This window comes from Paramisgurnus dabryanus, chromosome 13 (assembly GCF_030506205.2).
Source record: "Paramisgurnus dabryanus chromosome 13, PD_genome_1.1, whole genome shotgun sequence".
Classification (NCBI taxonomy): Eukaryota; Metazoa; Chordata; class Actinopteri; order Cypriniformes; family Cobitidae; genus Paramisgurnus; species Paramisgurnus dabryanus.
Genome location: NC_133349.1, coordinates 22250197 through 22264419, shown reverse-complemented (window position 1 = coordinate 22264419; position 14223 = coordinate 22250197). Strand labels below are relative to the sequence as shown.

At 38.7% G+C, this 14223-nt stretch overlaps 1 protein-coding gene and 1 pseudogene across 1 annotated transcript in view; one reads left to right on the top strand and one right to left on the bottom strand.

Moving 5' to 3' along the window:
• ankib1b (ankyrin repeat and IBR domain containing 1b) overlaps window positions 1–11432 on the top strand; it is a 28775-nt gene extending 17343 nt beyond the window's left edge. The window contains exons 14-20 of the mRNA XM_065261276.2: window positions 901–967; window positions 1109–1254; window positions 1344–1522; window positions 2801–2852; window positions 6141–6246; window positions 6618–6661; window positions 6739–11432. Coding sequence (XP_065117348.1) covers window positions 901–967; window positions 1109–1254; window positions 1344–1522; window positions 2801–2852; window positions 6141–6246; window positions 6618–6661; window positions 6739–7485 — 1341 coding nt within the window. The 3' untranslated portion in view covers window positions 7486–11432. The remainder of the gene's footprint in view (window positions 1–900; window positions 968–1108; window positions 1255–1343; window positions 1523–2800; window positions 2853–6140; window positions 6247–6617; window positions 6662–6738) is intronic.
• LOC135743609 (5S ribosomal RNA) lies at window positions 10814–10930 on the bottom strand (annotated as a pseudogene).
• Window positions 11433–14223: the final 2791 nt, after the last annotated feature.

Sequence of the window (14223 nt, the reverse complement as noted above, 5' to 3'; positions counted from 1 at the left end):
TTGTGTAAATTCATGAATATCAGTCATGTGACCTTTTACGTCATTCCAGTCGCCTGCCGCCATCTTGAGTACCTACCGAGTACCAGTAGGCTACTGACAAGCATTGGCTGGCTTGCGACGATTTATAGAGTTCTTATCTTTTACTGTCTATGATTTTTATGAATACGGGAAATGGCTACGAAAGACATTTCGCACCTCGACTGTCATGAAAAGAAACGCTACTTTAAAAAAATATCTTGGTTAGGGTGTGATGCCTACTCGATCCCTGTTGCATTCTTTTAGCTGCTCTCTGCTGCTACTGAACTACCACTATTTTTACTACACTAAGAAGGCACGACACAACATGAAACTTTGCTTGAAGTATTACCTGGATCTCTTTACGTGAACGCAAGCATTGAGAACATTGTTTGTGTACACAGCGTTTACTAAAAAGAAAGGTTTTGGACAACTGACTTTGGCTGTTTTGGTGTCCGCCCGCCGTCTTTGCCAGACATAAAAGAATCGATTTCCGAATGTGAATGAATGAATCTCATATGAGGCTCCTTTTTCAACTAGAAGGTCAATATTGTTTTTCATTTTTGCGACAAAACAACAAATTATCTGTGCATTTATATGGAATTATGCTTTAGGAGCTATCCATCTTTACTCTCCTCCCTCCTTACGTCGCATTCGGAGTTTGATACATCTTGACCGGCATCTTAATGGAAAACTCAGGAAAACTTTTTTGTAAACTAATTTTTTTGCTACTTTCATGTTATTCTCTGACTTGAACGCATTAAATTGTAAAAAGAAATGCATGTCTTGCATGAGGTACGAGTTTCTTAGCTGCACTTGAAGGCAGCTTGTAGACCAAAGCCTAGATGCAAAAGGTCTCCATATTTCTACTGTCCTCTCTTACAGCTTGAGGAGCGGCTGCTTAAGACGGCCAAAGACAAGATGGAACAGCTAAGCAAAGTTCTGAGTGGAAGTAAGATGCAAATCAGCACTTTTATTTATAATATTTTGTCCTTTTGTTAAAATGTATAGTCTGGTAGTACTGTACATAGCTTTATACCTGAGGCTAATGATTTTTTGTTAACTTGTGATTTGTCTTGCTGTGTTGTTGCAGGAGAGGGAGGTCCTCCAGACACTACTTTCATTGAAGATGCAGTGCATGAACTACTCAAGACCCGTCGCATTCTCAAGTGCTCTTACCCTTACGGGTTCTATCTGGAGCCCAAAAGCACAAAGAAGGAAATATATGAACTTATGCAGGTCGGTAACACGGGGACCAATAGTGATTAAGGAAGTGATTATCCCAGACTTTTCAGAGTTAGCAATGATGCTTCTTTTGCTCCCATTAGACTGACTTGGAAATGGTGACTGAAGACCTTGCGCAGAAGGTCAACAGACCGTACCTCCGCACCCCTCGTCATAAAATCATCCGTGCCGCATGCTTGGTGCAGCAGAAACGGCAGGAGTTTCTGGCGTCTGTGGCGAGAGGCGTGGCACCCAACGACTCACCCGAAGCCCCTCGACGCAGGTAAGAGACTTTTTTTCTGAATGACAGGCTGCTTGTGGTTTAGTCAACATGTATTTTACTTCTGGGTGGCAGAACATGCAATAAGAAAAAAAATTGTGGTGCGAAACTTTATTTACTCCATCATGAGTTTATTGGCTGAGTTTATTTGTGATGTTAGCACTTTCTTTCACGAGGACCGAGGTTGCGATACCTGCCGGTGTATTAACGTTTTAATGCAACATTAAAATTTACTGTTAAGGGGATAGTTCGTCCAAAAATTATATTAAACCCATGATTTACTAACCCTCAAGCTGTCCGAGTAGCATATGTCCATCGTTTTTCAGACAAACACATTTTCGGGATATTTTAGAAAATGTTTTAGATCTTTCAGTTGATTAAATGTAATGTTACGGGGTCCACGACCTTCAAGTCCAAAAAAAGTGCGTCCATCCTTCACAAATTAAATCCAAACGGCTCCAGGATGATAAACAAAGGTCTTCTGAGGGTAATCCGCACGGTGTTGTTGTAGAAATATCCATATTTAAAACGAAAATAAATACCTTCCGGTAGCGCCGCTATCTTAGACTCCTCTGTATTCAGGAGAGAGTATTAGTGTAGTATACGCACTTTCCTTAGTGACGTATGACAAATTCGGAGGGCGGGGGCACAGAGCAGCAGCAGAGTAGACTCCGTAGGCTGCGTAAGCTCTCATCCTGAATGCAGACGCGACTAAGATGGCGGCGCTACCGGTAGGTATTTATTTACGTTAATAAAGTTTTAAATATGGATATTTCTACAACAACACCGCGCGGATTACCCTCAGAAGACCTTTGTTTATCATCCTGGAGCCGTTTGGATTTATTTTGTGAAGGATGGACGCACTTTTTTTTGGACTTGAAAGTCGTGGACCCCTAAACTTCAAATTTAATCAACTGAAAGATCTAAAACATTTTCTAAAATTTCCGAAAATGTTTTTGTCTGAAAAACGATGGACATATGCAACTCGGACAGCTTAGGGGGTGAGTAAATCATGGGTTTAATATAATTTTTGGCCAAACTATCCCTTTAAATATCTGCAGGATTTTAAGGCTGTGTTGCTACAGTTGCCAAAAGCAATGTCTAAATAAATATTTTGATATAGGTTAACATTATTTTCCCCTGCCATGAAACACATATACTGTATATATGGATTTCATTTAATCGACAAATAGTTTTTTCTAAAGTAAATAGGGTCATTAAATGTTGTTATTTGTTGGAATCTGATTTAAGTAATGTAATACTATTTTTGTATGTTTACAGTTTCGCTGGTGGGACATGGGACTGGGAGTACTTGGGTTTCGCCTCTCCAGAGGTATGGTGTTTTGTTTGGTAAACAGCCGAATGGAAAAGCCTTTGGGGATGGTTTAATGTAGAGTGTTTTTCAATAAATCTATACTGTGGGCAACGTTTGTAAACCTGGCATACAGCGCCTGAAGGTTTGAACCTCCATCCAGGCCTATTGAACAAGTTTGAGTGAAGCTGTAAAAATGTGAAATGTGAAGATAAACGGTGTGCCGCTGTTTTGTTCTAATCTAAAGATCCAGAGGAATCAAGCCTTTCTCGGGGGAATTGATCCGAGAGAGCGCTGTCAGTATACAGGAAGCCATCTGCAGGTATTAACGAATCCTCATTAGACCCCATCTCAAGAACGGCAGAATAGCACCTGTCATGTACATCACTTTTTATTTGGCCGCATGCTTTTTTGTTGCATTTATGTCTTTTAGAAAGACACTTTGCACACCAAGGAAAGATTTCTAGCTCTGATGCATTTTGCCATCTTTGAAGAGTCATTCAGGAGAAGGTCCTCTAAAAGATGCCTTTGGTGTTGCAACTTACTTATTTTGCTTTCGCTATACCGCAGAGGTCACGAATAATGTGTTATTGGAGACTTTCTGAGGTGAAGCAGGCCACTGTTTCAAAATATTATGCTGGTTGCTGCTCTTTGTAATCTTTAATGAAGGTTATGGCACAGTTTTTATGGCTTCAAGGGAAGATGAATGATAGTTCATCTTATAGAAAGTCAAGTTTTCTATTAAAGATGCTTGAGCTGTTCCTCTCAGGAATGTTTTTCCTAAATGTCCGGTTTCTTTTAGTTTGCTTCCACTTTTGCATGCAGCTTTAGTCTGGGTTAGACTGAAAATTGTATCATTTTGTAAAGTCAAGATCTGTGGTAAAATCAAAGTTCAGTATAGACCAATAACCAGAAATGAAGTAGTTATTATACAACTCTGTTTTTTTTATACTTTGAGAAAGTCTCTTACCAAGTCAAACCAGATGTTGTTGTTTTTATTTAATCTTGTTTAGTTTTATTCTTTATAATAAAACCCAATTCTCGCAACAAACATATCCATAGAAACTGGCATGGCATTTTAAATTAAAGGAAATAAAGAAATTATATGGCTGTATGAAATTACTAATTCTGATTGGTCATCAATGGTAGTTGCATTTAGTTGCACATGGTCAGGTTTTTTTTACACAAACGCGAATGTGCGTGCACAGTCGAATGCACAAGTATAGTATATTTGACTCATATATGTACACAGACGTTCAACGTGTGCACATTGCAACAAAATACAATGCCTCTCCTGGGCTAAATGCTACATTTTGTTGTATGTGCATATGCGACCTACGAGGACAAATTATACTATTCTGATGACAAAATTTGGTTCATGCGCACTGTACATAGACCCTTGTGCATGCTTAAAAATGAAATTATCCTTCTAGCTTTACCCTTTAAATAAAAATACGCCCAATGCAAATGCTCCAATATCGCAAAACTGCAATAGAAACAGATTTTCACATTCTAAAGAATTTCTAAAACTTCCCAGAAACAGCTCATGTGCGGCTCATAAGGGGCTTTTCTTGCCATTAATGCTTTGATAACACACCTGGGTCTCTTTTGATCAAATCAGCGGTGGCTGCGATACACGTAAACCTGACAACATCCTTCACCATGATTTTTGGAATGACTTGTTTTAGTTGCATTGGTTAAAGGTCCAGTGTGTTTTTTTTTTTTAGCGGCATCTAGCAGTGAGCTTGCAAATTTGCCAACCTCAATTTCGAACGCAATGAAAAGCTACGGTAGCTGCCACAGGACAAACATGTCAACAATGTAGGGATGAAATGCGCCCTGTAAAACAGTTTGGGCGACTGTAGAAACCTTCTAAAAGTTACACAATGCACTTTTAATAAACATCCTGTCATTTCAAAATAGTTTTTTGTCGGCATTTTGAAAATAGCGCAACTGATTTGTGCAAATCTGTAATGGGAACAAGCCCAGATATTTTTGTATAATGGCCGATAAGCTGTTAAATTGCCACACTGCTAGTTTTAAGTCTTGCATCATGGGTGTCACTTTTTTTCCTGACATAACACTTCGATTTGAGGTTAATATATGTCCAATTATTTTCTTTTTGGGGTGACACTGTAATAACTGGATCATGTACAGTAATTCAGTCATTAAGCCAAATGTTCTTGTATTAGTGTTGGGCGATATGCCCCATTTTAAGATTGTCCTATCGTCAGCCTGTTAAAACACCGATACACAATAGTATCGGGAAATGGGGCAATAGTTTACTCATTTATTTATTTGTTCATTTTTTACTCATTTATAACAAGTCACTTGAATTATGGACAAAAAAGAAGCAAGGGCAACACTGCCATGACCGCAACCTTCTCAAAACTCATGTGCATGTATGGCAAGCCGTTTTAACTTTTATTCGTTGTATTCTTGATATCAACAATTAAATTGCTGATATCAAGAATTAACATTGTTACTAGTGGGAATGTAATTGTTTATATCAAGAATTGCCATTGATACTAGTAGAAATGTAATATCTGATATTAAGAATTCAAATTTTAACTAGTGAAAATTGAATTGTTGATATCAAGAACTCAACGAATAAAAGTTAAAATGGCTTGCCATATTGCATGCGCATTACAGGAGGAGTCCAAGCCGCACGCATTCAGGTCTGAGCAAGAGTCCAAGATGTGCGTATTAAGTCCAGGTGCATGTGACGAAGGAATCCGCGTGCGTTACAAGCTCTATCGCACAAAGTGAAGCCCACAAATCCTCTCATGTGAGGAAAAGCATTCAATACGCATGTTAATCTGAAACTATAATGATAATAATAATAACCATCACCAACTATCGTCATGAAAGCCCACCATTGGCGATATGTCTGACGATCGTCGATACATGATACTATTGACTATCCGCACAACCCTATCTTGTATCATACCAACATTTTTTGTTGCCATATGGACAGGATGACTGTACATTATCCTTTACACAGACTAAACAGACACACACACACACATACTGAAGCCCATACAGTATCATGTTCATTACCGAGCATAAGCTTGTTTGAATATGTAAATGATTCAAGCAACTTCTCTCACATTTCAGCTTATAACATCTGTCTGGTATTGCGACACATCAAAGGCAATAAATAACCCTCCTTAGTTTTGATAGTGTCACAGCAGTTCCTGTGAAGAGTTTCTCAGAGATGTTGACTTTTATTTACAGGGCCCATGGAGAATGCTAATAGCACATTTGAAGCAGATGTGAAACAGTACTGTGTGTGTTTTTGTGTCGTAGGAGTATGCCGAGTTCCAGTACAGACGCAGACACAGGCAACGCCGACGCGGAGACATGGCCAGTCTGCGCAGCAACACACCCGATCCCGATGACCACGGCACTTTAGGTGTGGAGAAAAGATATTTTGAATCTTTCACACAGCTTATTTTGCATGCTGACCTCAGCAGAAAATGCAATGTGAACCGTTCTGTTAGCGCTGTCTTTTCGTGATACAGGCTTTTATTAAGCTATATAAAATAATAGAGTGTTATTTTTATTCGTTGATGGGGAAAAGATGTCGGTTAGACTTGAAGGAAGTTCCACACAAAGTGTTCGGGCTCATAAACCGTGTTTGCTGTTCAGTATGTGTAACTAAATCCAGATGAGTTGTGTAAACAGCGTTGCCACCCTTAGAGTCAGGATACAAAACTCAAAAGTACCCTAGGAAACGAAACAATTGATCACTTTTTCCATTGTCTTCATGTTTTTCCTTTGTAGACACACAGGAAATCGGCGGTGGTCAGAGACCAGGTTTGCCAATGGTAAGCGTTGCACGTCCGCAAATGGATTATTCTGTAGATCCTCGGCTTATAGTAATATCCGATCTTGTGCCTTACAGCCTCACGGCTCTCTGGATGAGGATGACCCGAATATTCTCCTGGCCATCCAGCTGTCCCTGCAGGAGTCCGGTCTGCCGTTGGGCGGTGCTGGTGTTGAAGCTCAAGAGATATTGGCCAATGAGGCGTCTCTAGGGGCAATTGGAACATCCCTACCCACGCGGCTGGATTCGATGCTGGGCGGTATAGATGTGCCCCGCGCTGCGCTGAGCAGCTCTGAGCTGTTGGAGGTGGGTGACAGCTTGAAGAAACTGGGAAATATCAGCGGCCAGAACGTTCCCCTGCGTTATGACAATCTTAGCAATTCGACTCGTGAGTCCGCAGAGGGCACCTACCAACCTCTTTCGGGACGCCTGGAGTCTACCGACTTTGGTACAGAGAGTGCCAACCTTCTGGGCAACATCATGGCTTGGTTTCATGACATGAACCCCCAGAATATCAATTTGGTGCCCTCTGCAACGCATCAAGAATACACTGCTTCGGAGTGCACCGATGCGCAGTGGACATCAGGGGGCGATAGAGAGCAAGAGCGCGAGTACGGCGCCACAGAAGAACGTGAGCCAGTCAGGCCGACGCAGCTCGATCTGGTCGGTCACGATGTATCTCCAGTACCTCCTTCGTCTGTCGAGTTAGGGGAAACTCCGAGCGGTTCCAACCCGTGTCACTCCGATACCCCGAAATGCGACTCTGACCCTGACCAGCCTAGCAGTAGCTCTTCTGAATGGGAGGGTCAAGTGCATCTTGTATGAAATGCTGATCTTTCTTATACGCTAAGCCACTTTTTGATGTGAAGTAGTCGCTGGGGTTCAAACTCAAGGCGAGATTAATCACAACGAGAAAAGCTTTCATGTCTATTGTCAGATATGTAGAAACTGAAGCCGATTGGTCAGTACTCTAACTAGTGTTACAAGCCTCCGATAATGTGAGGTTCTTTGCTCACTAAAAACTCTTTCCAATCATAAAGTGTGAAACACTCTTGAAGAGTCAGCAACTGAACCATGTAAGAAAAAAAAAAGAGAGAAGTCCGTGAGGTAATCTTAAGCAAACAGCCAATGCCGTAGGGCTTAATCTGTAATGATGAGAAAATATCTACTGTATAGTAAAGTTCCAGTCTTTATCCGCCTAAATGTAAGGATGTAAAAGACACTGTAGGTGCCAAAAACACTGGCTAGCACACCCAGAGTTCACTAACGCCCGGTGGACGGTGTGCCGACTGTGCCTGCTGCTGAAGGGCTCGGTCGCCCTATCCTTCCTTTAAACTAGACCTGTAGTGTTAAGAGACGCATACAGAAGAGCAGGGCTGTTCTGTGCTGGCGTTCATAACAGAAACTAAAAGTACGGTCGGTTTAGTCGCACTCTACTTCTTCATTTTTTGGGTCAAATGCAATCACTGTAATCCTTCAATGGTAAATTCGAATGGAAAGTATCGGTGAGGTTCGGCTCATTTCAGGAGTGCCGCCGCCGCACTGGCTCGGTTTTCTCTTTGCAACTTATCACAGTGCCTTTTCTGTGAATCTTCGCTTTATTTATAGCCACTCTCTCTTGCGCTCGGCGCCCAGAATGTGGGAAGTTCAGATAGACGGCGTTGTATTATCAGGTGGCAGTTACGTAAACTGAGCTTAAATTAAAAAAAAAAATTTTTTTATATATGTTGATTTGCCCTTGTTAGCATGTTTCCCATCCCGTTCCAGAGAATCTTTTTAAAGCAGTTATAAAAAAAACTAAAAGAATGGATTATTGTATCCATTTATATTGAATGTGAGGTCATTTGCATTGTATTCAGGATGATATATCCAGAAAGTGTGCTGATAACATTTCAACAACAACAAATATTTAAAATTTAAATGTATTGTTCACCTAAAAAAAAAAAAGTTGGCATTATTTTTTTTAGCCTCATTTAACCTTGGAACAAAAAAGAAGTTTAGCAGAATGCTCCTGATGTTGTTTCCATAAAATGAAAGTGAATGGTGACCAAGCTTTAAATGGTGTTACTCCAGCCAAATATCAAAATTACCCAATGATGTACTCACCCTCAAGCAATTCGAGATACATGTCCATCATCTTTTAGACAAACACATATGAAGTTATTTTAATGAATGTCCTTGCTTTTCCAAACGTATAACAGTAGAAACGGGAATCAGGGAACAACTTCTAAAAAAAAAGTGCATCCATCCTTCACAGAAGCAATCTACAAGGGGTTAATTAGAGGTCTTCTGCTGGTAATCGTTGCGATTGTGTAAGAAAAATATCCATATTTTAAACTTTATAAAATGTAATGACTAGCTTCTGTAACAACGCCATATTGGACTCAAGCGATTTACGCGAGAGTTTTAGCATTGTAAGCACTCCTTCGTCCATGGGTACGTTGTGCAGTGAACCTTGAGAATGGCGTTTTTTTGGGCTTCAAAGTCAGAAGTTAATCCCATTTTAAGCTTGGAAAAGCAAAGACATTTACTAAAATAACTCCAAATGTGCTCGACTGAAAGATGATGGACATGTGTATCCCGGATTGCTCGAGGATGAGTACATCATGGGGTAATTTTGATATTTGGCTGTAGGGTTGCTTTAATGTTAATGCTGTCAAAACCAAGCTTCAAAATAAATAAAACATTACATTTCTGTCTTTATCTTACAAAAGGCTGTCATATGGCTTCAAAAGACTTGAAATCATAAGGATGTGGGATTACATTTATGGTGCTTATGTTTTTGAGCATTCCAGCCTCTGGTCACCATCTGCTTTCATTATAGATAAAAGAGCAACGCGATGCATAGAAAATGTCTTTTTGCTTCAACTTGAGGTTGAGTAAATAATGGCTAAATGTTTCATTGTTGAGTGAACTGTCACTTTAAAATGTCATTACGGCTAAGAATCCATAGATGTGACCATGCTCAAATACATGCATTTTCTTTTTAGTCACACCCCTTTTGATTCATATAATCTTTTGATCGCATTTATGTGATAGTAAGGAGTTGTTGATGGTACATTTCTACGGATTGAGCGAATAATTCACAAATAATAATTTTTTATTTTACTATTAAATATAACTGTGGTATTTACAATAAATTATGGATATGAATTTTCTATTTATTTGAAATTGAATGTCCTACTTTAAAAAAAAATATATAATAATGAAAGTTGATGTTTAAAAAACCCAAACTGACAAGAGCATAACTATATTTTGTATGTATAATATTAAACCTGTAATAAACACAGTGCCACTTTTGAACATGTGCTTATTACTTACAAATGACTGCTAAAAAGAATTGTGAAAGCCATTTAAATGAATTAACAATTTGTACAACTTTTTTATTTGCTTTAATTTCCTGCAAGCACCTGGCCAACTTTTCATCATATGAAACTGTCTGTTCAGCTCGTACTGAATCTTAAGCACTTCAGAAAAATTGCACAAAACTAGCTCACACTTAAGCCTTGAAATAACCCACTTTAGTTCATGCGGGTTTGCTGGTATTTTGGCACCTCTTGCTGTGGGTTTGATTTTGCAGGCGCGTGGTGTTTAACTGTGGGCTTGTATATTGAATCTGACCTGCTTTTCTAATGCATTGCTGCATTGCATTGTGGAAACTTTACAATGTGCGAAATGAAGGCAAAGCTTTTTTTTTTTGAAGTGGTATTTTAATAATTAATTAATAATAATTAGTTACATTTATATAGCGCTTTTCCAGTGCTCAAAGCGCTTTACATATGAATGGGGGAATCTCCTCAACCACCACCAATGTGCAGCATCCACCTGGATGATGCGACGGCAGCCATATTGCGCCAGAACGCCCACCACACACCAGCTTATTAGTGGAGAGGAGATAGAGTGATAGCCAATTAGTATGAGGGATGATTAGTAGTGCAATGGGCAAGTTTGGCCAGGATGCCGGGGCACACCCCTACTCTTTATCGAAGGACATCCTGGGATTTTTTAATGACCACAGAGAGTCAGGACCTCGGTTTAACGTCTCATCCGAAGGACGGTGCTTTTTGACAGTATAGTGTCCCCGTCACTATACTGGGATGGGACCCACACAGACCACAGGGTGAGCACCCCCTGCTGGTCTCACTAACACCTCTACCAGCAGCAACCTGGTTTTCCCAGGTGGTCTCCCATCCAAGTACTGACCAGGCTCAGCCCTGCTTAGCTTCAGTGGGCAAGCTGTCTTGGGCTACAGGGTGATATGGCTGCTGATTTTGTCATTCCAGAAGTTTCATCTGAATTTAGGAGATTTCACACATTTTTTTTGCTGTATGTATGTGTCATCTGAATCAATTACAGTATTTCTTTAGAGTAATGTGTCAACAGAGGTGCAGGTGAAGCTGATGTCTGTTTTCATGAAGCGTATGGTAGATTCTCAACATCTGACCGGATGTGACAAATATAAGTGAATAAAAAAGTTGTCCTGTATTTGACGGTATGCTGTGCATTCAGTTATTATAATAAACATAGATGGTGTGTTCCTGACAAAAGGCAATTCAAGTGTCAAGGCTATTGTTTGGGGGGAGGGGGGACGCACTTTTGTAACCATTACAGATTTTATATTGTTAAGCATCTAATCCTTGAAATGGTATTTGCACTTTCATAACCTTTACTTGATACATTCCCAGTTTATATTGAAAAAACAAATGTGTGATGCTTGGCCAATGAATTGGACCGATTTGAGTGTGAATCTTAATAAAGTTGTTAAGACAAGTTTCAGTTGTATAGTGGTAATGTTCTTTGAACAGAATGTACAATGAAATCTGAATAGTTCAAAATGCGTGTAGAACAATATACAGAAAAAATGTAATAATATCAATATAATTTTAGCATTTTAAAATTGTTTTAATACAAAATGTTTATTAAATACCTTTAAATGCAATGCTGAGGTTATGTAATGGAAACTGATTCTTATAATTAAGTTCAAGTTTAATTGAAAAAAAGGAAATTGTCGTTTCATGAGCATTGATCCCTCTAGTGGCCGAATTTGGGTGTACACGGTTATTTAAATGAATACAATTCATGCTTTCTGAACCCAAAACCTTTTGTAAAGGTAATGCACAAAAAACATAATGCACGTTTATGTTTTATATTAACTGATTTTGTTAAATGCCCTGGGTCAGAAATTGGGGGACATTAAAGCACAATGGCTTTACCGAGCATAAAGTTTTAGTGAGCATTAGGAAATTCATTAAAAGGTACCCTGGGATTTACAATATGATTGTATATATAAAATAAATAAAAACGGTACAAATATCATAGTTTTAATCAACTTAAAACATTTTTTTTATCTGAGACTGCCATTTTATTTTTCATTACTGTACGTGACGTCAAATGTTTGCAATAAAGACCGATCTATTAATGCTACAGTGAGGTAAACATGATAAGCAAGTCTTCAATCAGTAGATAATAAAATGATGTGAAACAGAAGATGAGATTTATAAATGCACACAGACAGTAGGTGGCGGTATTTGGTCCTCATTTCATTAAAAATACAGCATCAGGTTTTCTGTTCAGCTCTTTCACACAAAGTAACATAAATAAAGAATAATACAGAAGACATACTAATGAACGAAGATCAAAATAAAGGCGATCTAAGAGGTAAAAATGTGTGAGTGTGAAATAAAAAAAATTCTCACATGAAAACATTTTAGTAGTTAAAGGGAAAGTCCTTTTAGAGTAGTTTATTTATATAACAAGCAAAATAAACAACACATAGATTACATATGAAACCAAAACATTTGTTATTTTCGACGAGGTATTTGATATTTATTTATTTTTATACTGAATTCAAACTACATAAGACAACTGAAACCTAAGTAAAGTTCGGACCAGACGCGTAATTACGTCACCGCACGTGCGTCCCATGAAATCCTCTATAATATTAGTTTTCACACCACCGGACGATAACTAATTCACTCGTGAGGAGCAGTATGCGCGCAAATCATTTACCTTCAATGGCATCAACTAATATTGCATATTAAAAAAACATAATTATTGTTCACATATTATTAAATGTATAATCTTTCACAGCGCGTATACCCAGCAGATGTCCTCAACACACCGCGTTTTACGTAACTCTGAACAGTGAATCTAGTTTGTGTAATTGATTATCTTACCTTTTAGTGTAATAGTCAGTGTAGTAAAATAAAACATTATGAAGTGAATTTCACAGCAACTGCATCAGCGCTGGACAGTACGTTACCTGAGGTAATTTTATGTTATGGACCTCAGCAACGAGCTTCTCCACTGCACTGCGCGTGCACTTGAAGTTCAGATAGATTTGATTGGCTGTCAATGGTTTATCGTTTATTAGTTGAAAAAAAAAAAATGCTTCGAAAGTGATTGATCGTTAATTGTATCTTTATCGTAGTTGTGGTCTGAACTCCGCTATTCTCTTTAATATAATATAATACGATTTTTAAAATTATATATTTTTTGTAGTTATCGGTATAATAATGTGAACGGCCCTTAAGCCTTTTGGAAAATCACTAGTAAATTATAAACAAAATGGTCTTTGATCGTTGGAAGTGCCAAAACTCTTGCATAAGTGTGACTTAAATGCATGATTTTCACAGATAGGGTCTCAAATGTTTTTTTTTGTACTGCACCTAAAGTTTTTTAGTTATCAATGCCTGTAATGGTTGTTATGCCTCGACAGGCCAGTAGAGAGTGATACGTTCTCAGTGAATGAAAGAGAGAAGGTTGTGAATCTGAGTCTGGTACTTGGGCGTCTGTGTTGCTGGCAAGCCATGTTGGCACTCTCTATCCCAGACTCATGGAAGCAATTCAAGACGTCATTTAGAGGAGGAGAAACCCGAAAGCTCCTCAGGAGGCTCTTAAAACATGTCAAGAGAACATCCTGCATCATATTCCCACAGTCAAAATGAATTCAATGTAAATCATGTAGTTCTAAAAGACATGAAAATGGCCCTATTGTATTTTTATATATTTCTACAGATCCCTCTGGTGCTTGTGCGGGGATATTTTTAACACTTTATAACGAAGTTTGATTACAAAATTGCTTGACAGTTGTTTGTTTTGTTTTCTGGTACAGTGCACAGTTCTTGGCTTGTCTTTTTGTTTTATTGGCCCAATTGGAGATGGTTTCAAAGAAACAAATATCAAATTTAGTCCTGGACTTCTACAAAACAGTTTTTCTCCCACCAGAATCTCTTTGATTTTATTAGGCTCAGTGTCAGTAAGAGCAATCAGAGTAACACTTGTGTCAATTGTTATAGTCTCAACAGCCCAGTTTTGTTGCAGACTTTCTCTCTTATGTGGAACGCCAAGGAACAAAGTACAGGAGAACATTCAAAACACACGCACGCACACACACACACTGTCAGAAAAAAATGGTCAAAATATGTACCCCAATTGTCACTGGTGTTGAACCTTTTCAAAGAGTACAGCTTTGCACATAAAGTGTTTATATTGGTATCTCAGACGAACATATTGGTACCACTTGTGTACATATCTCTATCGAACCACACCTTTGGTTTGTAA